The sequence below is a fragment of the Centroberyx affinis genome, unplaced genomic scaffold (genome assembly GCF_046629955.1).
Source record: "Centroberyx affinis isolate AG114_WGS23_722 - 3 ecotype Tasmania unplaced genomic scaffold, CSIRO-AGI_Caff_v1 ptg005038l_1, whole genome shotgun sequence".
Classification (NCBI taxonomy): Eukaryota; Metazoa; Chordata; class Actinopteri; order Beryciformes; family Berycidae; genus Centroberyx; species Centroberyx affinis.
Window position 1 is genome coordinate 19445 of NW_027282482.1, and position 26983 is coordinate 46427.

At 40.4% G+C, this 26983-nt stretch overlaps 1 protein-coding gene across 1 annotated transcript in view; it reads right to left on the minus strand.

Moving 5' to 3' along the window:
- The window catches only part of LOC139666486 (vesicle transport through interaction with t-SNAREs homolog 1A-like), a 38596-nt gene that overhangs the window by 4065 nt on the left and 7548 nt on the right, over positions 1-26983 (minus strand). Inside the window, exon 4 of the mRNA XM_071545727.1 lies at positions 10291-10368. Coding sequence (XP_071401828.1) covers positions 10291-10368 — 78 coding nt within the window. The remainder of the gene's footprint in view (positions 1-10290; positions 10369-26983) is intronic.

Genomic DNA, 26983 nt, shown 5'->3' on the forward strand with positions numbered 1-26983 from the left:
ATGTTAAGCAAGCTATCAGATGTAACACATTTGACACTCAAAAACAACCAAATGAATGACAACCCCCTCTCTGAAAAGGGTTTATGCCCGTCACATGAGCGAAGGGGACAGGGGGAGAAGTGAAATCTCTAGTTCTGGTTAAGCTGTCAAAAATGTGTACCAGCTAATCACTCAGAGGAAATGAAAAAAAAAGAGGGAAAAAAAAATAAGACGACGACACACTTTTCAAAGTTTGACAATGAGAGGGATGGGAAAAGAGGCGGGAGGAAAAAACTCCCTCTGAACTCTTTTCTTTCCCTCGCTCCCTTTTTCTTCCCGCCGCTGACAGATGTCATTTAAAATTGCAGAGATATTTTTTAATAGTTAAAGGGAGGGCAGGGGGAGGATGGAGGGATGGGAGGGAGGATGGGTGGGTGGGTGGATGGGTGGTGAAATGGGCTGCTGTGGTGTGAAAGAGACGGGAAGAGGGTGAGTGGGAGAGGAAGCAATGCATGGTGTGTTCCTGGCGAAGGGGGTGGGGGGTTCACATGGGTGTGGAAGTGGTAGTGGCATTGGCAGAGATGGTGGCAGTGTGCACGCTGCGAAGAAATGGATACCAGGCTCGGGCTTTAATGAGCCCCTATGGATCAGCTGAGATGGTGGGGACGTATTGACATGCAATGCTTAAGCTAATACACCTAGACCATGGCTGCAGTGCCTGTGTGTGCCTGGGAGCATGAGGCAGCCGGGGATACTGACAGAGTAGCGCGCTCCCTGGGTTCTTCAAAGAGCTCAAGTGATTAGTATGTTATCATTACCATTCGAAACGTGATTTTCCTATTCCCTCTCGGCAAAGGTGACACGTCTCGGGGAGACGGCCGGCAGACTCACTGCGATGGAAAGCCACTTCAAAGCTTTCTCCCCCTGAATTTCTCTCTCTCTCTTCTCTCCCTCGTTCTGTCTTCTTTTAGGGCTGGGGGGTGGGGGGGTGGGGGGGTGGGGGGAGTGTGAGTGTGGGTGGGTGTGCGAGGTGTATGTGTGTGTGTGGAGGGAGGGGTGGGAGGGGGTAGTGGTGGCAGTGGCAGTGTATGTGTGTGTGATCATTAGAATAATGTGTCCCGAGTTTGACGGTGACAGAACCTGAAGTAAGGGGTGAGAGTTCAGCCACTAAAGATCCAGTAACGGCACACTGTGATAGCCCTCCTAATGAAACAATCCGGCAAGAACGTAGGACGATACCGTGAAAAATAATGAAAAAGAACATGTATAATTAAAACTAAATACCTCAGTACGCTTCAGGTACTCCCTGTCGAGGCTGATGTAGAGATGTCGCCTATAAACTTCATCTAAAATGAGATGACTTGTTCTCTCCAGGCAAGTAATTTTGCTCCAACAGATAAATGTTATACAACAAAAACAACAGTATGGATGCATAAACATCAGTGGGCTTACAAAAAGGAAGTGCTCAACTCAGATTTTGTTCGCCAGTTAGCAAGGAAAATCCAAGACATCCTCATCAGCAATTTTGTTAAGAGAAATGCAAAGTGGCTGCCAGCCCCTAGTGAGCTACAACTTCCAATATCAAGGCTTGACCCCCATGGCTCTGGTAGAAGCTATTGTGGAACCTTAAGAATAAGGCAAACGCACAGACACACATGCACTAACACCCATCCACGCACGAACACTGGCTTGCAATCAAGATCTGCCATTTATCTACTCAAGAAAAACCTAAGGGTCTTATCTGATCATCTCATTGAGCCTTCTAGCAAAGGATTTAAACACAATATATGATAAATATTGTGAATATATGAGTGCAGTGGTGCACCTCCGCCCCCCCCCCCCCCCCCACCCGCCACTTCTGCCTATGCATGTATGCCTTTTCATCTGACACCTACATTTTGAACAAAGACCTTCTTAGGAACCACGAAAAATGGTGTTTTTTTGTTGTGCTTTTTTGCGTCAAGAAACACTCTCAGTTGTAAGTTATTAACAGGGAGCCCCAGAACAATGCAGCTGTAGCTCAAAAGAAATCTCTCCCCTCTTCTTTCGCTCTCCTGCCTTTTTTCAATATCAAACACAGGCGGTTACTATCACCATTTTCCAAAGTTCAGATGATTTTCTTATTATTTCAATAAGGGTGGGGGAGAGTCAAAGTGAATAATGATGACAGCTGTGATTCAGACTGACTGTGTGATCTTCTCTGCCGTTTGTTTGGGACTTGTAAGACGAGGAATTACAAGTGTCAAACAGCTGTGAATATGGGTGCTAAATATTTAAACATGTTTTCCAGCTGAAGAAAAAAAAAGTATAGTTTTTAAAAGCGGGGCTTAAGTGTGTATAAGCTGTGCCAGCCTTTGATTCAAATGCAGGAAGAGCAGGAGGGTAAAAGACTGCAATGGAGAAGTGCGATGGCGAGGAGGGCGCAGAATCAAGCCCGATTACACAGCTCGGGCCCTTCCAGACGGGGAAGACAGGTGAGGTAACTGAAGATGTCTCCTGACCCTCAGGCTAGGGGGAAATGCACAAAAATAAAAGATGGGAGGAAGAAGGGGAAACAAAAGTACAGCTAAATAAAAGAAAAAAGCGTGATAACATGGCGTCTGGGCCAGGTTGGCGCTCTAAATTATGAATAGCTGTGAATGGAGAGGCTTTGATAGGAATTGAATTACTCAGCTTCAGGAGACAGTTCAGAAACCTTCTTGAACACTGTCTCACTCAAAGGCACATTTAACAACATAAGTACACTTCCACACACAAGTTCAGTCATGCTTCAAAGGAAAGCAACACCATGTAACCTAGAGAAACTGACAAAATCTGCTTCAGTAAAAAAAAGAAAAAGGAAATAAATACCACAATTATGTCTAAATATGGTCTACATGAGTATAAATTGAATTACCTCCATAACATAATGCTACAACTATTGTGAATACTACTTTATAATAACAAATAACAAATATTGTGATTACTGCTGTTTACAATTAACATACCAGCAAAGTGTTATTGAAATTTGACATTATAGGTAAGGTGCAACTGGCATCAGATCAAAAAGTGTATTTTACCTGGCTGTAGACATGGGTTATTGCTAGATAGTCCAAGAATCAGTGCAGAAGCTTTATACCTAAAATAACTGCTTGTACACTTGCTTACAAAATACACTGCCTTGTGTAGAAGATCATAGCTGGTTTGATTTTTACACAATTTTGGCCTGAACTCAATAAAGCGCCTCCTACAATCGTCAGATCAGGATTTTGGTATTTTTGCACATCTGATTTCCATTATCATGCATGCCATAACACATATCTAAATGTTGTTAGGTAAATATCAATCACATCATACTAGCAGATTGTGTGGTATCTTACCAACAGTAGAAATGCCAGTCAACAGACCTTCAAGCTATTCAGTCAAACATAGAGCAAAACAGCTTAGCAACCTGGTGTCTGAGGGAACATTATGTATGGACCAGTTGTAATGGTGGCTCCACATTATACCTGCTAAAAAGATTTTTGTGTCTTGATGAGATCACAGATTAGTTTTGGTTCCATAGTTTCTGGCTTTGGTACAGAATTATGACCAACATAGAGGCCAATATAGATTATAGCGCTAAAGTATAACTGTTGCTAACGTAGCTGGATGCAGGAAACTTCTCCTGAAAGGTATTATGAATAGTAAAATAAAGTTAAGTATATAAATAGTAAAATAATTGAAATGCCAATTAGCTTACATTCTCATTTAGCCAGAGTTAATTCGCAGAATGGTAAATTAGGATGACAAGCAAGCTAATTAGCGAAGACAGCAACAAGCTAGCTACCATGCTTGTTGCTACTGGCTGTCTCCAGTAGCTAAGATATAACCTGTATTTAGTAAAAACAAATCTTATTTTCAGTGTTGTATGACTGTAAATTAAAATGTTCTATAGGTCTGTAGCTGATGTGATTTCAAGAATTATTTTTCATGCTAGGTTTAGACCTGGCAATGTTTCTTAACCTGCCTGTTTATTTGAACTGACATTTGAGTTAAAGTACATAGACATGATTGGGGCAGTTTACATTTTATTTTTATTATTTTATTTGCCTCTTATCTTTAAGACTGCAACATTCACAGTCAAGTGTAAGAGCTATCAGATACATTACAATGTGATAGATGGAGTACATCTTTGGCAATGGTGGTGATGGTGTTCAATGGTGAATGAGGAAACAAATTAGACCGCACCAACTATCCTACTGTCTTTCACTATTATGATGATAACCTTAATCCAATTCATTACTAAAGGCAGAACGCAACTCATTTGGCCCCATTCATAAAATTAAGGGATGGTAAATCGTACAAGCAGCTGTTCCCACTTGAAACTAAGAAGTTGACCGAGTTCTGAATTATATTGGGCCTCATAACTGAAGCTATTCTGAGCCTTGCTTCATTTCCCAATATTTGTCTTCAAAAACGAGTATCAGAAATAATATCTTATCTTCATTTTCAGATTTTTAAGGGAGGGGAAACTGGCCATCAATGCATTCATTATCTTTGGCTTGGCCTTTAGGCTGCTCAATCAGACATTCAAAAAAAAGTGTCCAAATGAGCTGATTTTAATTTTCTAAAGGAGAGAGGAGGGCAAATGGAAATTTCAGTGGGAAAGCAGAATTTAAAATGTTAAAAGCAGAGAAGCACTTACCTCCTCACGTAACTTTATCAACTGCATCGTGAAAGCAAAAGGGGGAAGAGAGAGAGATAGAAAGAGAGTGAAGGAGAGATAAAAAGCAGAGACATGGCAGGAAGGAGATCAGTCATGTGGCTGGGTACAGAATTAACCTTGACGATTTATCTGTTTGCATGTTTAGCATTTGGAAATCACAAGACAAACACATTAAACGAAGCTAAACACGCCACTCGCGCTGACTTTTTTGAACAAACAAAGATCAAGTTCTGGCGCTGTCACATTAAACAAAGAGAGGGAATGGATTGCTCGACTTGCGACGTCTCAACTAGCGTTATCAAGGAAGTCACATCACAGAACTTGATATGGCAAGAGAAAAGAAAAAAGGCTAGAATACAGTCAGCACAGTGAGAAAAAACAGTTTGGGTACAGTATGAATAAAATCTTAAGGAAATTTATATTGCATCTGTCATTTTGCTGGATTCTATGGAAAAGGAGAAAACAAATGGTGCCTTTTTAACTGAGATGAGGAAATGCTGAGCCACTGTCCATCAATGCTGATACGTTGTCAATATTTCATGTACCTTATGTATCTCAATAAAGGTGCCTGCTGCGTAGATTATGTATGGAAAGTCATGTGAGGCTACCGGTGTGTATACATATACATAAATACATAACAGTGCAGCTTATTATTGGGAGAGCCAAGGATCATGAAAAATGAATCTTAGCATAGCTATTCATTTTTGATGAAAGAGAATAGCAAATCTAAAGTGAAGTAAATAGGAGATGCTACTCCTATTCCCTGTCCTGGGAAACCTTGCATCTTTGATAATGAGTCAGACATTCGAGGAAAGGCAATAATCCCATTTACCATTAATCAAGCCTAATCACAATTAAAAGGTTGCTTCCATGGCTCATTCTCAAGTGACGACTGAAGAAAAGGAAGGAGAAGGCTGAGGCTTATCATGGGAGTGCAAAACATTTGGCAGAAATAGGGGAAGGACAAATTTCTTGATTTGTCAGCCTTTGCAGGTGATTTTTTTATCTCTATTTCTTGGGCAAGATTAAAGGTTAGCAGATCTAAAGGGAGGCTCAGGGCCACCATTACTTCTCTCTCATCTCATTTTGTATGTTCTATTAATTTTGAATTTTGTGGGTTTGAAATAATTTGCTATCATATCAGAAAAAAGCAGAACTTGGATCCTGAATTACAAAATTGATTGTTGACTAAAATGTTAAAAAAGAAAAAAAAAAGAAAAAGAAAACCTGGCTGGGACAGGTTCAGGAAATGGCAGCCTCCTCAATGTTCAAATAAATCAAAACAAGTGACAGACTGAGGGGCAGAGAAGCACCAATTCTGTCTACCACCACCTATCAGTCAAAGAAGTGTCATTTAATGTTTGCACCCATCTTGTGTTGAACTCCTCTTAAATTACAGAATAACTTTACTGTACTGAATAAATACAACATGTCTGTTTTTATTCCACCACTGGTAAACACACAAAGAATTGTGTCATACAATAATGAATTGAGAATGCTATTTATACTTGAAAACATGAAGAGCCTAAAACAAAAATCTCAAATGTTTCACCTATTAGAACATTTCCTTAGTCAAGGCACAACCTCCCCCCTTTTAAATTTAGGAGCCATCTCTAAAATAGTTTATTCATCATTTTTTTTCTGGGTTTGTTTTTTTTTTTGTTGGTTTTATTTATTTATTTTTATTTTTTCAAATTAAAAACAGTATGGCAAAGATGGATCATTTTAAAATTGAAAATAAAAAATACTGTCACAATATTTGTAACAGCAAGCATAAATGTATATGTTTTTCTACACAGCCTTGGAAATGTCAGCAGTAACACAAACCACTTTGCAGAGTGGAAACTGTCTTTTCTACCTTAAGTAACAACTCCCTACCAAGAATGCATTATTGACGAGGCCAAAGTTTAAAACTACACTATAGATGTGGTTATTTAGGGCTTGAACAAGCCCAGCAGATCCTGCGATCCCTCACCCCAGTCCTGCCATCTGAGTCAATGGGTACCAGACAAAACTTGTTCTAGCTCATTTGTGCTGCCTGACTGATTGCAAGTCCTCGTGGAGGATTTGCTGAAACTATATGAGGGGTTTGTTGCATAGTGTTTCTTCTTTCTTCCCATTTAGCTTTATTTTTTCCTTTGGCATCCATTCTTTAGTATAGCCAACGATGCTAGCTTTGCTCGAGAGATATAGAGTGGTAAACACAGAATATTGTAAATGTTATAATTACTCCTGCACGAGCGCGTTTCCTTGTGTTTTTGTGATGCCAGCCAGTATTCAAAATTGCACTGCTGCAATTTTTCTGTTATGATAATCAGCAATTTTTTTCAAACAAAAGATTTTTTTTTTTATCCAATACGGAATTCGATACAAGTGGTAATCTGCTTCCTTTGTAGCCTGTAAAATCTGGTCCATGCCGGCTCAAACCAGCACAATCTCTTGTGGCCAAGCCTTCTGCTGTGACTGAAATCGAAACTATTCCGTATAGCGTTCGTGTGTGAAAAATGTGTGTGTGCACTTGCTGCTTTGTGTGTGGTGTCTGTGTGTGTGTGTGTGTGTGTGTGCGCACACCAACGTTTGTGCGTGTCTTGCATGCAGAGGAGAAACAGAAAGAAAAAATGTGCAATGGTAGCCTACCACATTATTAAAAAAACGAGTGATAGTGCCAATTCAGTCTCTGTCCGCATACAGATAACGAATAAATGCCGAACTCTATTAAATCGTCCTTTAGCCATTATCGCAGGGCCAACACGCCATTTTCAGAACTTATGACGGCTCCCTATTTACTTAGCTATAAATCCTTGCCATGTAACCAACAGATTTGTGACTGGTAATGATCTGCTCAGCCAGGGCTATATGAAATGATCCTGACCTCTTTCAGATCGTCAGGAATTAAATTGACCGACTTGCCCCGGCCCCCACCATCCTTTCCCCTCTCCTATCACCGCCGTCTCGTTCGATAAAAAACCCTGAAGTTCCGAGCACTCCACTCACAGCAAGACCAAGACTCGTATTATCTCCACAAGTTTTAAAATGAAAATGAGGTAAATATGGCACCTGGGAGAAAAAGGGGAAATATGTATCATCTATTTACTTTGCTTTTGCCCCCAGTTGACATTAACTCTTTCCATGCCTGCGTGCGTGTGTTTTAGATACATCATTATCATTTTAGGAAGAAAAAAAAACGTTTCACAGTAGGCAAAGATGATTATTATTCTACTTTTACTATTTCATAATCAATAGTTCATGTATTAAACATATTAAGGCTTTAAGTTACTCCTGGAAAGCCATACTTGACAGAATGAAAAATAGTCACTCAGAAAGGCAGAATTTTCAAATGCATCATGTTTAACCTAAAATTACAAAAATGTTTTTAGGTAAATATAATTTATCTAATTTGTAGCAAACTGTATAATACACACCTAACATCAATTGGGATATTTTTTGTATCGTTGATATTACATTATGTGAATATTTGAAGTGAGAATGGATATTGTTCTAAGGTTTAACTGCAACATTCAACTTCCTTTATTATTATTATTTTTTTCCCTGACATGCATGTCTCATAAAAAAACAAAAGCAAAATCTAAATATTTCAATGCACTGGATTGCTGGACCTTCTTCTTCAAACCTATTTTAGTAATATAATCCTCTGACATAAAAGAACAAATAATTGCTAATTATTGTTGAATAAAGCAGCAACAATTACCAAAATTAATAATATTACTTGATATTATCAATAGCGTCTCCACAATATTAAGCCTACTGGTGCATTTTATTATTTCAACAAACAATTTTCTTTAAGATGTGTAAATTCTAGATTTATGAATAATTACGTTTAAAATTTTGTGCATATATTTTTGAATGAAAGAGATTTTTGAATGAAAGAGAAATGGAAACATTTGAAATTAGATATGATACTTTTTTTTCAGCTTTCCCTTGACAAGATGTTGATAGAACTCATCAGTGTCTTAAATGTGACATTTCTGACAGCAAATCTCCTTCCAACTTCTGCATAAAATGTCAGAGTCACTTTTGTGTCTCACTAATTTGCCAGGAATATGCATATCAATTACACATCTTGGCTCGTGATACATATGTTTCTAAGATGTGTAGTTCATGGGTCATCATTGAAATGGTAATAGGGAAGCGTTCAAAAAAAAAAAAAAAAAAAAAGACGAGGCAACTTTATTTAGCTTTGCTCAGCTGTGAAACATCTAAATATACTTTTATAAAGCTCTGTGGGACTAAATGTGCAAATGTGCATTTGAGTATTCATCTTTGTCTTTTTTGAGTGTGCATGCTTGCAAATGTACAGTATTTATTTGTGTGTGTGTCTGTGTGTGTGTGTGTGTGTGTGTGTGTGTATGCCTTGAGACACAGCAACCCCTGTAAGTTGACAGCCAATTCTAAAGGCAATATATAATTATTCAAAGGACGTTTGGTCATAGTTGAGAGTGGCTGCTTATGAGTGGCAGCTGTGCAGGTGAGCAGTAGGTAAGCGCGTCTTAAATGTTAAAACGCTGCTTGCTGAATCCGTTGATGTGCCGCTGTTTTGATGCAGCACTTCAGACATTTATTCAAAACAATATAAGTTTAAAAGAACATGTGGCATATTTTGGGCAATTAAGATCACAATTCAAGATAGTTGTTTTTCTTCTTCGTTGCCACTTTCATATCTGCTGTGAATGAATCTTTTTGTAGACATTGCTAATTTCTCATGTTTTTTGTATTGGCTTCTTGTGGTCTAGTGACAATGAAAGAAAGATTTCTAATGTGTTCTTTATCTGTTGTTTATATCCCTTGAATTCAACAAGCTGTACTAAGATATTCAAACAAAATGTCAGTCACTGCCTTCTTTTTATAAACAATATACCAATATTGAATATGTTTGATAGATAATAGATTATAATATCTAAGAAGACAAAAAGAATTTGAGATTTTTGATCAAAGGCTGTTATTAAATAATAAATAAAAACATTTAAGAGCCAAATGATGATTTCTATGGAGTATTACATCAAAACATTTCAACGATTTTCTGATACTAGTTGTCAACAATACTAGAACCCGCGTCCCTATTCATTTTGAGTATCTGCATTGTGCAGGTTTTGCCTCCCTTGGAGTTTAAAGGATGAGAGATCAAGATTTTGGGAATTCTGTGTGTGTGTGTGTGTGCGTGTGTGTGCGTGTGTGTGCGTGTGTGTGCGTGTGTGTGCGTGTATGTGTGTGCATGTGTGTGTGTATGTGTGTGTGTGTGTGTGTGTGGACACTGGTGGAGGATCTTTTGTAGGCCTAAGTCCACACCCGGCTGGAGAACAGCTGTGGGGCGGTTGGAGTGGGGGAGGCTAAGTTTTTGGAGTTTGGGTTGGATTGTGTGCATGTGTGTATGTGTATGTGTGCGTTTTGGTCACAATCTGGCTTTGGCCAGACACTGGTCCCATGCCCTGAGCCCACTCACTGGCAGCCTGGCCAGCTTTGCATTAAACAGTGTTCCTTCCGCATGACTAGGTGACAATACTGTGGTTGTGGCCCTCGACGGCCCCTATGAGGGGCCCTCCTCCTCACCCTGGGGGCCAGTCAGCCACCCACACCGGAGTCCGGCGGGCCCCTGATTAGCACCTCACCTGGTTCTCCGAGGAGCTGGCGTCATCCCCCAGGAGCTCGTTGCGCACCTCATCACTGTAGGCAATACGTGACCTTTTCTGCAGGGGGAGGAGAGGGAGGAGGAAGAAGGAGAAAAAGAAGAAGAGAAGGGGAAAACAGAAGAGAGCAGAAAGAGAGAAAACAAGGGGGAGAAATATGCCTTAGTGCCGTTGTTGGTGGAAAAACAGAAGAGACATTCCTTAAGCACGAGAGCCCCCTAATGGAACTCCCTGACAAACTGAGCCTTACACCTGCAGGTTGTCTGTGTGTGTGTGTGTGTGTGTGTGTGTGTGTGTGTGTGTGTGTGTGTGTGTGTGTGTGTGTGTGTGTGTGTGTCTGTGTGCGCGCGCTCCCATACAACACTTGTATTGACAACACGTACATCTGGGTTTGTGCCCATGCCTCCTTCCAAGGTGATCTACCTAGTGCACTTGTGCCACAGAAGTGGTGGCAAAGACCTCCCCCCTTGCCCACTTAAACAAATACAAGTTGAGGGATAAAAAACCCTCATCTTGTGTGCATGGAGAGGCTGTGGAACGGGGGACAGGGGAAAGGGCCAGGGAGATGTATTATGAGGAAGTATCACTTGTCAGCGCTAAATCTTTTCTGGGGGCTGTCACTGCTGTCATCCCAGTGCAGTGGCAGGCTCTGTGATAACACCGATGCTGAGACTCAGACAGGGAATAATTCATCACCCATTGGCGGCCCATCAGATTTGGGGCTGCCTCTCTCTCTCTCACTCTCTCTCTCTTTCTCTCTCTCCAGATAGGCTGGGAAAAGAGGGAATGCCATGTCCAAAAAAAAAAAATAAAAAAAAAAAAAGACAAACACTCAGACACACACATTTCATGCACACTTCAGAGTGTGCCACCTCCGATTGTGGAAGAGTGGGCTGCCGTTGTACCGCTTGTTTACAGACGCCCGACCCGTGGAAAAACAGCCTCTTGGCATGCCCTCTAAACTAAATACACACCAGCAGCAGACACAGAAAGTGTTTACTAAGCCTCCTTCGCTTTCTCTCCCTGCCTTGACAGGGTTTCTAGGTGGGCTGCAGGAGGTGGGCAAAATCAAAGACAAATACTAGCATAGGAATGAAAATATCACTTTTTCTCAACATGAATTCTCTCTATTTTCTGTATTTACTTAGTCCTCGATTCTAAATAAATAAAACAAAGACTGGGAATCAGTGTAGGAACACCAATTACCTGGTGGGGACATTTTTTCTCAAATACAGTATCCTTTCCCAGTATCTTTCTATTATCAGTGAAAGTTTGGAGAAGCTATTGCAAAAAAGACTTTGATGCCACTTTCCACGAGAAAAGCACAAACCAAAATTGAAAATGCCAAATCTAACCTCAAGAATGACGATATCAAGTTCCTTGATTGAAATAACTTTGGAACCAATCACAATCAGGCCAGCTGATTTTTTTTTATTTGTCTCTCCTCATAATCTGGAGCAGTGAGTGGAAAGCCATGGCTGATGTGATTTGGCTGTTGTTATCGTGATGGCGAGGGCCACAGTTCTCTGGAGTAATTACTGACTAGACGGAGGGCCTGATTGACCCGGACCACAAAACCCATTAGATAAAGAGAGCACCCAAACAATACACTCGGCAGGCAGCTACTCAACCACGGGGACCTAAGCTAACCACCAAACAGCTACTGTGGGGAAAAGAGAAGATCCACAGCATGGACTCAAAAAAACACAGCGTCGGCCCTCCTGACACACATTACCACGGGAGATCGACACCTCGTGTATCAAATAGCAGCGGTGAACCTGCTGTTTTCAGAAGTTTTTGCAATTTTTTTGTAATTCTTTTGTAACAGTTACCACTTAGCTCAATTATGTTGATAGTTTTTTTTTTTCCTTCCAGCACAAGCAAAAAATAAATACAATTTGTAAGTTTATCTTTTTTAGTTGCAAAACCAAATTCTGTTACCTTCCAAAAAATACAGTATATAATTGATTGACGCATGTCTGTATTATACAAGATTCTTCAAATCCCACACGTCAATTTGCTCTCCTCAACACCCTTCCAATTAAGGTGAAAGTGTATCATAGAAGTTTTTTTGTTTGTTTTTTACTTCTGAATCCCAGCCTCAATGGTTATTTCTGCAGTAAATTTAGAAATATATGCAGTAATAATCGCAGTAATCATATTTTCTGACTCAAAAAAAAATGTTTTTAAAATTAGGTTTTTTTTTTCCATTACAGTCCTATTTTCTAATTTTTTAAATTTGAAAAAGCCCCATCTGCCATGAGCAGGTCAATACGTGGTCACTTGGCTGCTGTTGTCATGAAATTAAAGGATTTTCAGACTGGAGTGAAACTAGAAAGACAATAAGCATCAATCTGGAGACAGCACATACACTCGTACACAAGGCACACACACACATTTTTTGCCGGGAAAACACCCACATATTCCATTTAAGTCGAGTTTCATCTTAAAGAGCTGCAGTGCAACTTAGGGGAAAGACGACTTCACCAGTAATTGAGACGAGGAAGCCTGGGAGAAGCATTGATTTGAATGTTAAGGCTTACGTCGCCTTCAAACCATATGCAGGGTTTTTTTGGTATTTCTAAATAGCTGTTTGTTACAGATGAGTGTATGAAGCGTTTCTGCAATGAGCACAGCGCAGATAACAAAGAAAGTAGAAAGAATGGAAAATGTCACGGAAATAAAAGACTTGCCGCTACTTCCCCTGTACCTATATACTTGAGGTTTTGGATTCCCCCTCCGGAAAACAACAGATTCCTGAGTGATTATTGCCTTCCTATTTGATGTAAAACAAAAACAGCTGTGCAATATTGACTGCTTAACCCAGTGATGGATTTTGATTACAAGTTGGGGTGTTATGCAAAAAGGCACAACTCATAGGGTTGGACAGCCTTTTCTAGGATTCTTTTGATAACAGGGTTGCTCTTGAGGTCAGGAAAGTAGATTTAGCCTATCAGTTATTGGAGCAGACCTGTTCCACAGTAAAATCTTACAACTGAGCATATGACTTAAAAGGAGATTTCATAAAGAAAATGCATTGAAACTGTCTCATTCTAGTTATTATGTGGTGAAGATTGAGCTCTGGAATTAATGCATCTAAAACAAGATGAAACCAACTGATCAGGCTTTGTAATCTAAAAAAGAATGAGCACTTTCAGAAGATACCTTATTGCTCAGAAAAGAAAAGAAAAAAAAGAAGCTTTTTTTAATCCTTTTGAAAGGTCTGTCTTTTGTCACTTTTTTAATCTTGGGTGAGAATTTGCTTCTATTCCCGGAAGCACACAAAAAAGTACAAAGATATATCTTAACTTTATGCAAAGTCGCCAGCCTTTAAAACTCTACACATCTCATCAAATGTGGAGATGGAGGTGCTGGTGTCCTGTCAAAAACACACGTTTTACCTCTGTTGACATGGATGGCAGAAGAAAAAAACGATTCTTCTTCACCCATCAAAATGTAATTACATATTCATGCATAACAATTCATATCAGATATGTTAATCAGCTAGGCATGATCCTCTAAGCAGCAAATGATATTTATATAATTATAACAAATATATGAATCTCTACTTTCTGCACAATCCCTGACTAGTATATGGGAACATAAGCGTATATAATGTATAAATAAATGTCTTGATATTTAAGTTTCCTCCATCAAATTCCAGACAGGAAAACAGTAAATCTATAAAAACATCTGTTTGCAAAAAAATAACATTTATCAGTAATTGCAAAAACACTGCACACTCATTTTAAACAGTTGACTATCACCATCTTTGCAAATGAAGAAGAAAAAGTTCCCTCTGTATAAACTACCAGAATAATTAAAATCAAATAAACTGATATTCATTATACATATTTTCTATGCCCTCCAACTCCCCTCCTCGCTTTTTGCCCAGTGCAACGAGCGACACAAGGACAAGCGCAAATAATTGTGGCGCCTGGAAAGCTGAAAAATGTAAACAGTTCATTAGATGGGAAATAAAAGGCGTAAAAATACCCAGGGGCAGAGTGTAATGAGGGGCCCTGAAGTTCCTCTGCAGACGCTTTTTCCCTCCACTTTCCCGAGCTTTTCCTTTTCGCCCTGCACACACGGCTGGTGGCATAGCGTGAAGAGTAATTAAGCATATTCAATTTACAATACTATGTTCCATTACAGGCTTTTTCAACAGTGGGAGAGCGGCTGGCCGTTTCCAAATTTGGACTTAATGACACTTATGTCCAGCTCCGCATGCTGGCCGCAAATTGGCATTTAACCTTTCATTTTCCCAGTCGTCATCACCGTACCTCGTTGGAGAGGAGCTGCTCCACAAATGTGGACCTCTTCACATGAGCCCCCATTTTAACATGACTCTCACTTGAGCGTGCAAAGCATACAATTAAAAACAGTATACAGAAATAATTTTGTTCTGGAATTTAATATCCTTAAATATAATCTAAAAATACGAAAGTCTCAAAATCAGCTATAAAATCACAATAATGTGGGATAATGAAACGTCTCTAACTGCGCACAAGGATGTGTACTAAACTCAAAAGGTTATCTATATCACTTCCTTTCCTCCTCCCACTGTGATATTTTCCCAGGTGATGTGTGGACCGGTGCCAGCAGGTCGCTCTCTGGTTCCCCCCAGAAGCAGGGGCAGAGGTGGCCTGATGCGGCATGGCGTTAAAAGGAAGCCGAGACCTTTAAGCAGGCACAAGTATCACAACAGCATCTTAAATAATGCATCTCTGCTTGGCAGGGGTTTAACACACACACACACACACACACACACACACACACACACACAGTCTGCCAGCACAAAGGAAACCACACACACACAAAATTGTTGTCTAGCTTCTTCTTCTCTCCTTCAACGCAAACAAATTGGGAGAGGTTGTTCAATTAAGTAAGTGTCCTTTTTAAATGCATTTGATACATTATCAGATGAAGGCAAGCAGCTACAATTGAGATTGTCACAGGAGGGTGTCATTTGTGCCTTTGTTTTGTCGTGGTCTTTGGGGCCATCAAATTCTCCACTCCTGTCTATCGTGTGTGTGTGTGTGTGTGCATGCTTTGCGCATGCATGTGTATGTAGGATGGAGGCTTCTACGAGCCTCTGCATCCCAGGGAAACCTCCTTTAGAGAACGTACACGTGCCACATATGTGAACGGTAGCCCGGTGTGTGTTCTCTCCCTTAATAGAAGTGCAGCAGTGGTAGAGAAGCCGGAGCCTTAGATAACAGCATGGGGCCTCTCATTAGCTCACAGGTTGGCGCTTTGGTGGCTTCCACGCACACGGCATTGTGTTGTACTTCCATGAAAAACCTGAAGGAGTCTCACCGAAGCTGTTGTCGAAAACACAAATAAAGGTGAATGATCAACCGCGGCGAGGTAATAAATGAGCCTGCGACATATCTAAACAGGTATGAGGTGTGGGGATTTTTTTTTAAGGGTGACAGTGTATACGGTGCATCAGCTTCAAAAAGATCTGGAGTCACTTACTTTAAAAATGCGACACTCGGTCAGAGACGGCAGTGAAAAAAGCATGAAACAGACTTGTAACTTCTCTTAATCAGTCAAATTCAATAAACATTAAAAATGATAATTCCAATTTAAGCATCACATTGCTATGTCTATCAAAGATTTATATATTAGATTGCGAGTAAACAGACTTAGATTTCATCTCAGGGGGAAAATACCTAGCCTTTCACTGGTGATAGAGTACACTGTTCTGATAGGGGCCTTTCATGCTCCTACCTCTGTGATACCGGTGGTGTATTTCCCTGTCAAAGTCATTTCTATTGCTAAGTAGAGCCGAGATCAGTCAATAAGCCTAACGACTGTACCCACAAAGCAAGAGCGGGAGAGACGGCAAGAGAAGGGAGGAGGGGGAAAAGGATTGCAAGTGAACTCCAAACAAAAGAGCAAATTCGAGGAGAGCTTTGATTGAAGAAGCGCCATATACTTTTTGAAGGCCGAGGGATCATCTCTCAATGGTTATTTCTTTAAGGCATGAGGGCCCGATTAAACCCAATATTAAAATATGGAGGCACTTCTAATGAAAAATCAAAGGCCCCTGTTTCTCCTCCCACCCCCCCGCATCCTTCCATCTCTTTCTTTCCCTCCTTCTCTCTTGTTCTCATATTTTCTCCCCCTGCACATGGCCGTGCAGGAGAGAGGGGAAAGAAAGAAAGAAAGGAAGAGAGGAGAGAGAGAGAGAGGTAGAGAGAGAAAGAGACAGAGAGAAAGAGAGAGAAAGAGACGGAGGGTTATAGAGACGAGGGACCTAGGCGCTGGTGGTGCAAAACATAGAGACAGACAGCAGTGGTTGGAGGAGTAAATCAATAGAGCAGAGCCGTCGGGGAGACGGGCAGCCTGGGCAAGGAGAGAGAGGAGAGAGCGGAGAGGAGAGAGGGGGAACCAGCACAGGGGCCCAGGCTCCGATCACAACGCTGGCTTCTGGCGTGCAGTGGGGAATAAAGTGGGCCTCCCCGGGTCAGCACCAGAGAAAAAGGTGAGATTAGAGGAAAGTGGAGGAGGGATTTTCACAGAGTGGAGGGAGGGAGAGGGAGGAGAGGTGGGTGTTTGGGAGGGTGACGAGGAGAGGGGGGGGGGGTTAGGAGATGTGCATTGCGGGATACCTGGCAAGCCAGGGACCAACCGGCCCATTAGCCTGTGGCTACCTACATATGGTTCACTGAACCCTCTGCTGAGAAGAACTCCTCTACTATCAGCCTTTCCATCTTTTTTTAAAGAAAGAAATACCTTCACTTTTAACCCTTTCTCTGCTTTGGAAAGAGGTTCACTCCTGACCTCGATTTATGATTCATTGTTGTTTGATGTCTATTCTGGGAGTGTTATCTAAAAATGAAAAATGTAAAAATAAATAAATAAAAATAAAAAAAATAAATAAAAAAATAAAAACCTAGACACAAAGGGAGAGGAGCTGGGCCTGGTGAGCGTGTGTGTGTGTGTGTGTGTGTGTGTGTCCACCCGTCAATCCATCTATGGAAATGCACAGAGAAGACTATCTTCTTCAGTGCCTTGCCTTTTCTTGTAATGTGACCATTGTTTGTGCTGAATAGCTACCTCATTAGCATAAGAATACAGCAGCATACATAGGGACTTAGCCAGATCATTACCGCTATATATTTATGTATACTTTCTTATTTCACTAGCCAGGACACATTCAAATGCTGATGAGGCCAGTAAGGCCCTCTTCCAGAGCCCTTCCAACATGTGCCCTCCTGAACTTCCCAATACACTTACCAGTTTCCTGGGAATCTGCAGGTTTTGTACTGGAATTCACAACAGTTATCCTAAAACTTTGAGAAATAGCCAATTGAGGGCTGTAAAGAAGACTTGTTTACACCTCTTAAGCAGATTTGAAAAAGCAGCAGAATGGAGATAGACAATAACACGTTACACTCAACCCAGGGGGGAGTGTGCAGTGGAGTTCACTACAGCGGAGGGTCCAATGGCTTATTCACATTTAGGGTCATAAAAAAGTGAAGACCTCTAAGTATGTTTTGTGAATCTAGCAATTTAGGTTCTAGCATCCATTATGTTGATTATGGTAATTATCCTTTAGCTAACCTACTTAGTCCATTTCAACTTATTGCAGTGTACCATTATTCAAGCAACAGCATCCATGTACATGGAAAAAAAAAGTAATTTTGTGAAGAGAAAATCTAAAGGGCCACTGCAAACAAAATAATAATAAAAAAAAAACAATTTTGGAATTTGATAGACAAGCTATTCAAGTATTTACAATTCTTTTTTTAAATAGGGCTGGGAAAATTCATTTTTTAAACACTAAAACTTGAAACTTAATTTATTTTTCTACTGGGAATTCTTGGCCATTTGATATAAGCAAAAATATGTGTTATACGCAACAGATTATTTCTGAGTAGAAATGTACAAAGACAAAAATCTACAAAAAGCTTGACAATGCAGAACAAACAAGTGCTCTGTGGTGGCGAGGGAAACAAAACTAAAGTGTTTAGTCTCACTGCAGGAGTGGGCTGATGCTCTAATGGCGGCCAACCTCTGGGATAATTGAACAAATCCTTAATTCATCCTCCACAATGTAATTCTGATCAAGGCCACAGCCAGATTCCACTGCAGGCTTCAAAAAACACCCGAGAAAAGGCAAAATTGTTGGTCGCTGAGAGCAAAAACACTTTCCCTTTCTCTCTGGCACGCTCCCTCATTAGAAACACTTACGGATGAGAGGGGGAAACCAAGTTTGATTGTGTGTCCGCATGTGTGCGTGTGCGCGTGCCTGTGTGTGTGTGTGTGGGTGGGTTTGTGAGTGGGTGGGTGGGACGGAGGGGGTGGGGGGTGTAAAACATGTGTAAACATGGGACTTTAACGATGGGGAAAGCCACCAGCAAGCACCAGCGAAGACGCAATGCAAAGAGTTCTTCCTCTATTTACCCCTTTCCTCACTCTCTCCTTCTCAGAGGCTCACTTATTAAAAAGCAAATGCCAACCCCCAAAAAATAGAGGAAAAAAACACAGGCCTATAACCCAATGATTCATAATATATTTCATAAATACTTCATGAATCCCTCCACCATACTTAAGCCAGTCTGGCAAAAAAGAAAACATTGTCACCTATTCTAGTACCCGCTTGTCAGCACATCACTGGGGAGTGGGTGTCACATGTCACTTCTGGTTTACACTAGTACGTGGGACAGGCTCAGCGCTCGGAAATCGGGGGTAGGACAGAAAGAAGAACAGAAAGAAAAGTGAAGGGGAGGTGGAAAGGGGAGTATAGAGAAGGAGAAGGAGGAGGAGGGGGGGAGTTATCATATCATCGCCCCATGTCTTTATATTTTCTCCCTTATTATCTTTGGCCCCCACTCACTCCAGTCACTCAATCACACAAGCCCTGAGGACAGAGAGGGGACCTGGGAGGGCCTTCACTTCATGGCAGAGGCAGCCAGACAAGCGTCTGAAAGCTATACTGATCGCTGTCAGTGTGTGTGGAAGTACGGCGACTTTGGAGGGGCCAGGAGAGATAAGCGAGAGAGGAAACGATCGCGTGGAAGGATAACGGCCGAATTTGCACACTGCCAAACAAAACCTGCGCTCCAGGCATAATGCACATCACCCCATCCACACAGACAAGTGTTAACATAAAGAGATGGAGAGGGAGCAGGGGGTGGTCTGCTTACAAATTACAGGCTATGTGATTTCAGCAAGTCAACCATCACTGACGAGAAGAACTCATCTTCTTAATGACTGTGGAATTCATGATAGTGAGGCAAATGACGTCAAAAATGATTCCCACTTCTTTGTCCTCATCTTAGCACCTATTTTATGGCTGGGAAACAAATTTCTCTGGGATAATTACGCACTTGTATTCCCTGTACCTTTAATATCAGGAGCACATACAGAATTTAGTAATAATAAAGGTAGCACCAGTGTGATGACATGATGTTGGCTCTGTCATGAAGTGGGGGGCTGCTTTTCCTCTAGAGGGAAAGGTCAATGCTAATCACTAACATAATGACTTTAAGTTATCTGGAAAATCCATCATTACAGTAGCAGTGGAAAATGGAGTTTCAGATTCAACTGCTTAATCGGCTTCATATCTGGTTGATGAGCATGGCTTGGCTTATAGGTAACAGCATCGACATGCTATTCAAATCATTGAGTGACCGCTCACACCTTGCCAATAGGAGCATTTTCAACCTGGAAGACAGACATGGTTATTGAATCAAGGTGATCACTAGAATTATTATGTTCGTAGTGAGTAGAATCTCTGTCTTAGGGATGATTGGGTTGATTGATGTCAGGAGAAGTGATATACATCAGTACAAAACCACCAGAACCCTTCACTTCAATGTTTCTTGCATACCCTGTACACATTACGTAAAACATGATCCACATATTTTAAACCCAAAATGGTCACTAATAAGAATCAACAAACTATTGCATATGGTGATATTTTGGCTATATAATCTCTCTGTCATCTTTTCTAATGATTGGAAATTAGCCATGCACCACTTGGGGACAACACAATTTTTTGTCCTTCTTGTGACAGTCCTTCAACCAAGCTTTGACCCATCACTGCCATTATACCATCAAACCCATGGAAAAATGGTTTCACCATGAGTGACAAGAGGCTAATCCAGTAATGACTCCCATCTTCGTGTCCATAAAGGGGACAAGGAAAAGCCTTGAATGCCACAAATCCACAAAGAGCTTGGGGAAGAGTTACTGTGCACAACAACTTCCAAATGAAAGACATAATTCATAAACACAGAAGAAGATCGATTTGTTTACATCTTAAATCTGTACTGGGCTCAGAGGAAATATAGAGGAAAAATCCCTGTCAATTGAGGGGGTCTTTTTATAATCGGTTATGTGTGATTGGACTTTGGTGTCATTGATGGGTCGTTAAGCAACAAACCATGAAAAGAAGTAATCTGCCTTTACTCCTCAGTGGTTTGCCAAGACATAAGTGTTTAATAAGAACAAGCAAGCCAAGGCAACCTAAGGCGATTTAAAGTGTCTAACATCCAACTAATGTTTGTCTGTCATGTCGTCTGTTTGCAGGAGTTGCCATAATGGAGGATAGGGGGCAAACAACAAGGAACCTCCAAGATGGATTACAACAACGCACATTTATAAACACTGCTAGTGTTTAAACACAAGTAGTACAGACAAGTACAGTGGTCTTAAAATCTCTCATCAAAACCTAAATCTCAACTTAATTATCAGCATTGGTCTTTAAAAATAATGTATTTATGATGACAGAGAGTCTCAAAAAGCAACTTTCTGAAAAATGACTTTGCAAACACTTATTTCTCTACTTAGAACGCTAATTGTGCCTATCATCATAAGTTTATGACCACTAATTGCTAAAGTTGGAAAGTCTCCATGCCCTTGAATTGTCCATGACCACTTGACACCGAGCATGGTATGTTCATAGATGACTGTAGAGCAGGCGTGTGAAGCGTAAATAACGCTTCACTCAGTGAACTCTAACCTTGTGCAGAAAGCAGACAGATAATATCCTATATTGTAGATGGCATCTCAGAAACCCAAGAAAAATGTTAATTCATTTTCAGTGATGAATCGATCATGGATGACCCTCAGATTCGGAGGAAACCAATAGCTCCAGAAAAGCCAGAAAAAAAGAGGCTTATGGCAAACTTCAGACTGATGGGATTCTTCATGGTTACCCAGCTGTAGCCTGAGCTATGTGTGACAAGTCAAGTCTCTACCACAAGTCAATTTATCCTGGAAAGGGAGACTAAAGAGAAATAAAGAGTTACTGAAGTTCGCCATGCCTAGTCTCATCCGAAGCATGTTATGATGGGACACACATCAGATTTGAACTCATCTGCATTTCCACATTTGTGTCAAAACATTTTTCCCCATTCACAAGTAGTACACAAAGGCCAAATGTGCTAATGTGATAAGTACAGCACTCAATATTTGCCCTAACAGGAAGCAACATTTCATCAAATTATTTCTTGAAGGTCAGTGATGACCACTTATGAGACTGACATATCGAGGCAAAAGAAAAAAATAACTATTATGGGATTGGTGCCAACAGCTTTTTCATTCTATTCACCTCAGTGTACCTGGCAAATAAACTGTTCAATATTTCAAGGCTGACTGACTCTTTGGAAATGCATTAATTATCTCCCTGGGTAGATACTGGGAGGCTTTCCATCTAAAGGTTTTATTAAAGTAAAAAGCAGTCCGGAGATCCTACTTGACCGTGACTGTGACTCCTAACAATACTCTAATACAGTGGTTTTCAACGTGGGGTCCAGGGATCACCAGGGGTCCTTGAGGGAGGTCCAGGGGGTCCCCAGCAAATTGATGAATTGTTAAACTTCACTGTTATTTCATTTACAAGAAGTTAACACAATTAGAGAATGTAGAAGAATGACTATTTTGATCATAGTTTCACTGTTATCTCTCTACCTACAATACAGATAGTCATGGAATTCTGGACAAAATCATAACAATAAAAATATTCTCAGATTTGGGTCCAAGAGACAAAATCTCATCAAATGGGGGTCCGTGGCCCTAATGTGTATTAAATTAGTGGTCCTTGATATGAAAAAGGTTGAGAATCACTGCTCTAATAGACTATTAGAATAGAGGAAGAGATAGTTGAGGTAACAGAGACTTCCATCCCTGCGACGGTCGGCCTAGTGATTTAATATCAGAAAACACAAACAAGAGCAACAATTGCTGTATCTATAAGAAATATTTCTGCCACTTCAGCAGAGCATGGAATGAAGCTGCATGAATGAGTGAGAGGTAAAAGAAAAACATTCCATCATATGTTTAATCTTTACTGTATAGGCCTCTGTTGAAGTGAAGTACTTCAGGTGAATAAAAAGGTCGAGCTCATCCCATTTTTGATATCTTGCAATAACTTGCATTATATGCTCTGAAAACATATTTACCAATTTCTAATTTAATGACTGGATAATAATATGTATTTCAAAAAGGAACACTGATGCTCAATAGTGAATGACATCTTCACGGTCCCTGAAGAAATAGTCTACAACCTATCATGACAAATTCATAATACCTTTCTATTCATTCAGGACTGGTGTGGATCTAAAGAAATTAATGTCTAAAATAAAAATTCTAACTGTCAAAAAAACTGCCTTGACCATTACTGGCACCAATTTGCCCATAATGACAGAAAAATGTGAACTATTCTCATCAACAATAAAACTTGTTGGTTCTTGATATTGAATAAAGACAAATTAGCCTTTATCAGAGTCAAGGATCCTTGAAAACAAAGCCTCTAACATTTGGACCAGAAGCTTTGTGCGATTGAAAAGAGAGGAGGTGAATTATTAGGAACAACACTTTATGTCTGAATGATTCACTGGATAAGGAGACATGAAAATCGGTGACTACCACAGTCAACAAAATGACAATGTGACATGTTTACAATGCCATTTTGAAAATAAATTCCACTTTCAGACTGACACACTACATGATTCATATTTTGTTTTGCTTTTAGTTTTTTATTAACTTTAGCTGAAGAAGAGTTGAAGAAGAGTTGGATCCCAGACCAGTATAAGGTACATGGTATCAGAAGGTCTTTCACCATAAGGACATTTTTTGGTAACAACATTATTTTCAAGCTCTATTACAACGCATAAAGGCCGAGGTCAGAAATAGCAATAAGTGGTGGGACTTATCATAGCAAGTCCACCCATACATCTGAAAGAAGACGCACTAATTGGTAAATGTGCCCCATATTGTCTTTGTCATGCAACTCACTACACCTAAATTCTTGGAGCAATACCGCCATCTGCTGCAAAAGCAGATGAACAGCATCTCCTGCAACTGCAAGTGGGTTTCATAGAGTAAATAAAAGCAACACACTCTGAATGAATTGGTGAGAAATGCAATTCAAAGTCATCTCCCAAACAATAATCTAATACTGTATATGTTGAACTAGGTCTAGAAAAATAAACATAAATAATGTAAATTTGTTTTGTGATTAATTATTCAAGGCTTATTGAAGACTTACCAAATTCAGTTATTGTAAATAAAAGTAACTACAGTGAATTTAGAGATGTTCCTTTATGATTTGTGGCCAACATCTCTGGTGAAATTCTACCTGATGTGTTAAATGGGCCTGAATGTTGGACATGTTTATCTCAAATCTGTGTTACCACTATTATCATGATACTGGAAAACAGACACATTGTACACACTTTAACAATCTTAACTTTGGGTTTGTTTCATGCTTTCATTGTGTTAGAATTAAAACTGTTCTGTTTACTGAACCTACAATTCAACTGGAAGCATATATCTAGTGATACAACCTAGAAAACCTTTGAAAAGGACAAGAAAGGATGGTCTATGACATTCAAAATATTAACAGAAAAGACAGCTAACCACCAGGAGTGACAAAAATCTCAAACATTTTTCTGAGCCAATGTTGCTGAATGACAGCTTATGAATACATCATGCCCATGTCAGAGGTTTCACACAGTTACAATTAGCCCAGTGTGGCCCTCAAAAATAATGTGCGTTTAGTGAGACAGCACAGACGTCTGGACCCCCATCTTCCCATTGGGATGGACCAAAACGTGGCCCTTTGAAGATGGTGGGTCTGTTTACCCAATAGATTTCATTAAATTAAGCCTGCATTAGGCCTCTCTTCTGCCTGATCAAAGCCATTGCTAAGAGCCATGCCATTCTGCTTCCCCTGACTTAAACAAGCCGCCTCCATCAAACAGGATTTTCATCGTTTTTTTGTTGTTTTTTTCCCCCTCTGACTTGGGCTTTTTGGTGGGGCCGGTATCCCCTTTGGCTGCTGCAATGCCTGTTTGTCGTGGACCAATACCTTCAAGACCCCTACTGTCCCCTCTATTATCGCAATGAAGCTGTCAACCAACAAAGCCACATCGCATATATACACCTTCGGGATGCCTGTTTGATAACTTGTCTCCCTGGATAAAATGGCTAGGTTACCGAGGTCGACTCGGGCCCTGTCTGGAATGGAGCGGTGATGAGGTCTCAAGCTGGCACACCAGTGGTAGGAAGACTTCAAACCACGGGTGAACGAGAGGATGAGAGAGCAGGTTAAGGGGGGAGACACCCCCGGGAGGCCAGTAGGGGGTGGAGTGGGGGGATTGGGTAGTGGGGGAGTGGCAAGACCTTGATATCCAGGGAAAGCACAACAAAGCCTGGGCTTTTTTACATTAAAGAGAGGAGATCGCCTTTTTTCCACTAGACGCCTTTCGAGCAGAGTGTCATGCGCTCTCTGGGCCTGCAGGAAGTGAGAGGCTGAGCTTGGCTGTAGCGTTTGACACATCTGAGGGAGGAGGCTGAACTTCTTGCCTTCGATCAGATATAGTAGATGTTAGTGTGACAGGTAGGTGGTCCAGGTTTAAATGTACACAACTTTTGACCCCACCACAGACAAAGGTGTAAAAATACAAATTACTCTGTCAAACTGGGGAGACGTAGTTTAAAGCAGGTCGATGTTTCTTTTTTCTTTGTCCACTAGGTTTGCCAGCGAATTTGCTCAGAGCTATTCAGCATTTCTGCTTTTCTTTTCAGTATCACACACCATGATCCTAACCCTGAAGAACTATTTAGAGGTGATGCAAAGTTCAATACTACGCAACTTTTTATTCATGTTCTGCTGAAGCACTATCTGTACAGGAGGACAGAAGTTCAGTTATGCTTAACTAACACACAAGTGATGAGCATCTTATAAAGTGGACAGAGGGGTGTCCCCCCCAATCCAGATTGTACAGTGATGACAACAGGGTCTCCTCACATACGCCCCTAACACAGGCATAAAAATGCAAGTAATGAAAATTAGCACCAATATCAGCCACAGCAGGTGTTAATTGCTTGATGATTAACCACGGTAAGTGTGGGGAGAAGAAAAGCTAAAGATTAATCGTCAGCCAATTAAATGCCCATGGTGAGGAAAGCGAACCGTCTATGGTGTAGAGATCTCCTCTGTGATCTGAGTTAGCGCGTCTCTGTGGTGTACTCACAGATCACTAGCACCTGATATCTCCATCAAAATGACTTGTTTATGCATGTTTACTTGTTTGTTCTATATTTGAAATGGGGGTGAGGGGGGTGGGGGCACAGACATGTCAGGATTTAACAAAAATAATTTTATATTGTAGAGAATGATTTAACATATTCATCAGATGATTCAGATATTCCAGGACTATGGAAGGAATTTAAGCAGGTTTTACTTCAGATTAATTTGGATTGTCAGTGGCAGGTAGGAGAATGGATAAGATACAGATGAGTTACGAGATGTCATGAATTTTGACAATTAAAATGTCTCAATTTCTCAGTTTCTGATATGTTTAATTTTTATGATTCTTACAACTTTCTTATAATTTTATAGTACACCCCAAAAAAATGATTTTACACTCATGACCCTGTTTAAAAACATTTACTTTTTGCATTGATATGCATTCCAAAGTGGTAAATTTTGAATGATTTTCTTTAAATCTGCATTTACTGATTATATCATCTTTGCATCAAAAAGCTAACCATAGATCAAGTCTGAATTAGGAAAGTTGCACAAGGTAAATTGAACAAGAGCACACACGAGGGAATGTTGTGATGCTCTTAAACTGCTATTTCACAATGGTGAAACATTTCACTTTACAGCATGCACACCTCCAGAAAGGTTCAAAAGCAATCAATCTCCAATCTGCCCATTAAGCTTTTCCCCCTGACCATTCATGGACTCTTATTGTTCAACTAAAAAGGCCAAAAAATAAAAGTGAAAAAATATTTTACATTTGTAGAAGGTCTCAGTTTAAATTGCAGGTTTTGAGGAGTATGGTAAGTGCCTGATTGTCTTTGTCATTTAACCATGGACTCTGCAGTCCAGAAGTAACTAAAGCAAATCTATGCCACATTCATGAGTCAATAAATATTTGAACTATTCAATGTCAGCCTACTCATTTCATAATAGGAAACGGTGCTTAAATTTAAGAGTTCTAATACGTTTGAACAGTATTTGTAAACCTGAACAACTCACAATTCACCTCGACGACTCAAACCCCAAAGGATTTGAGAAGGTGCACATCTGACAACCATGAACTATGTCATATGCATATGATGTGGGATGATGTACACAGCTGAATACTAATGTGAAGGCCAATCTACAGTAACCTAACCTTCAGAGTTTACTCACCTACTA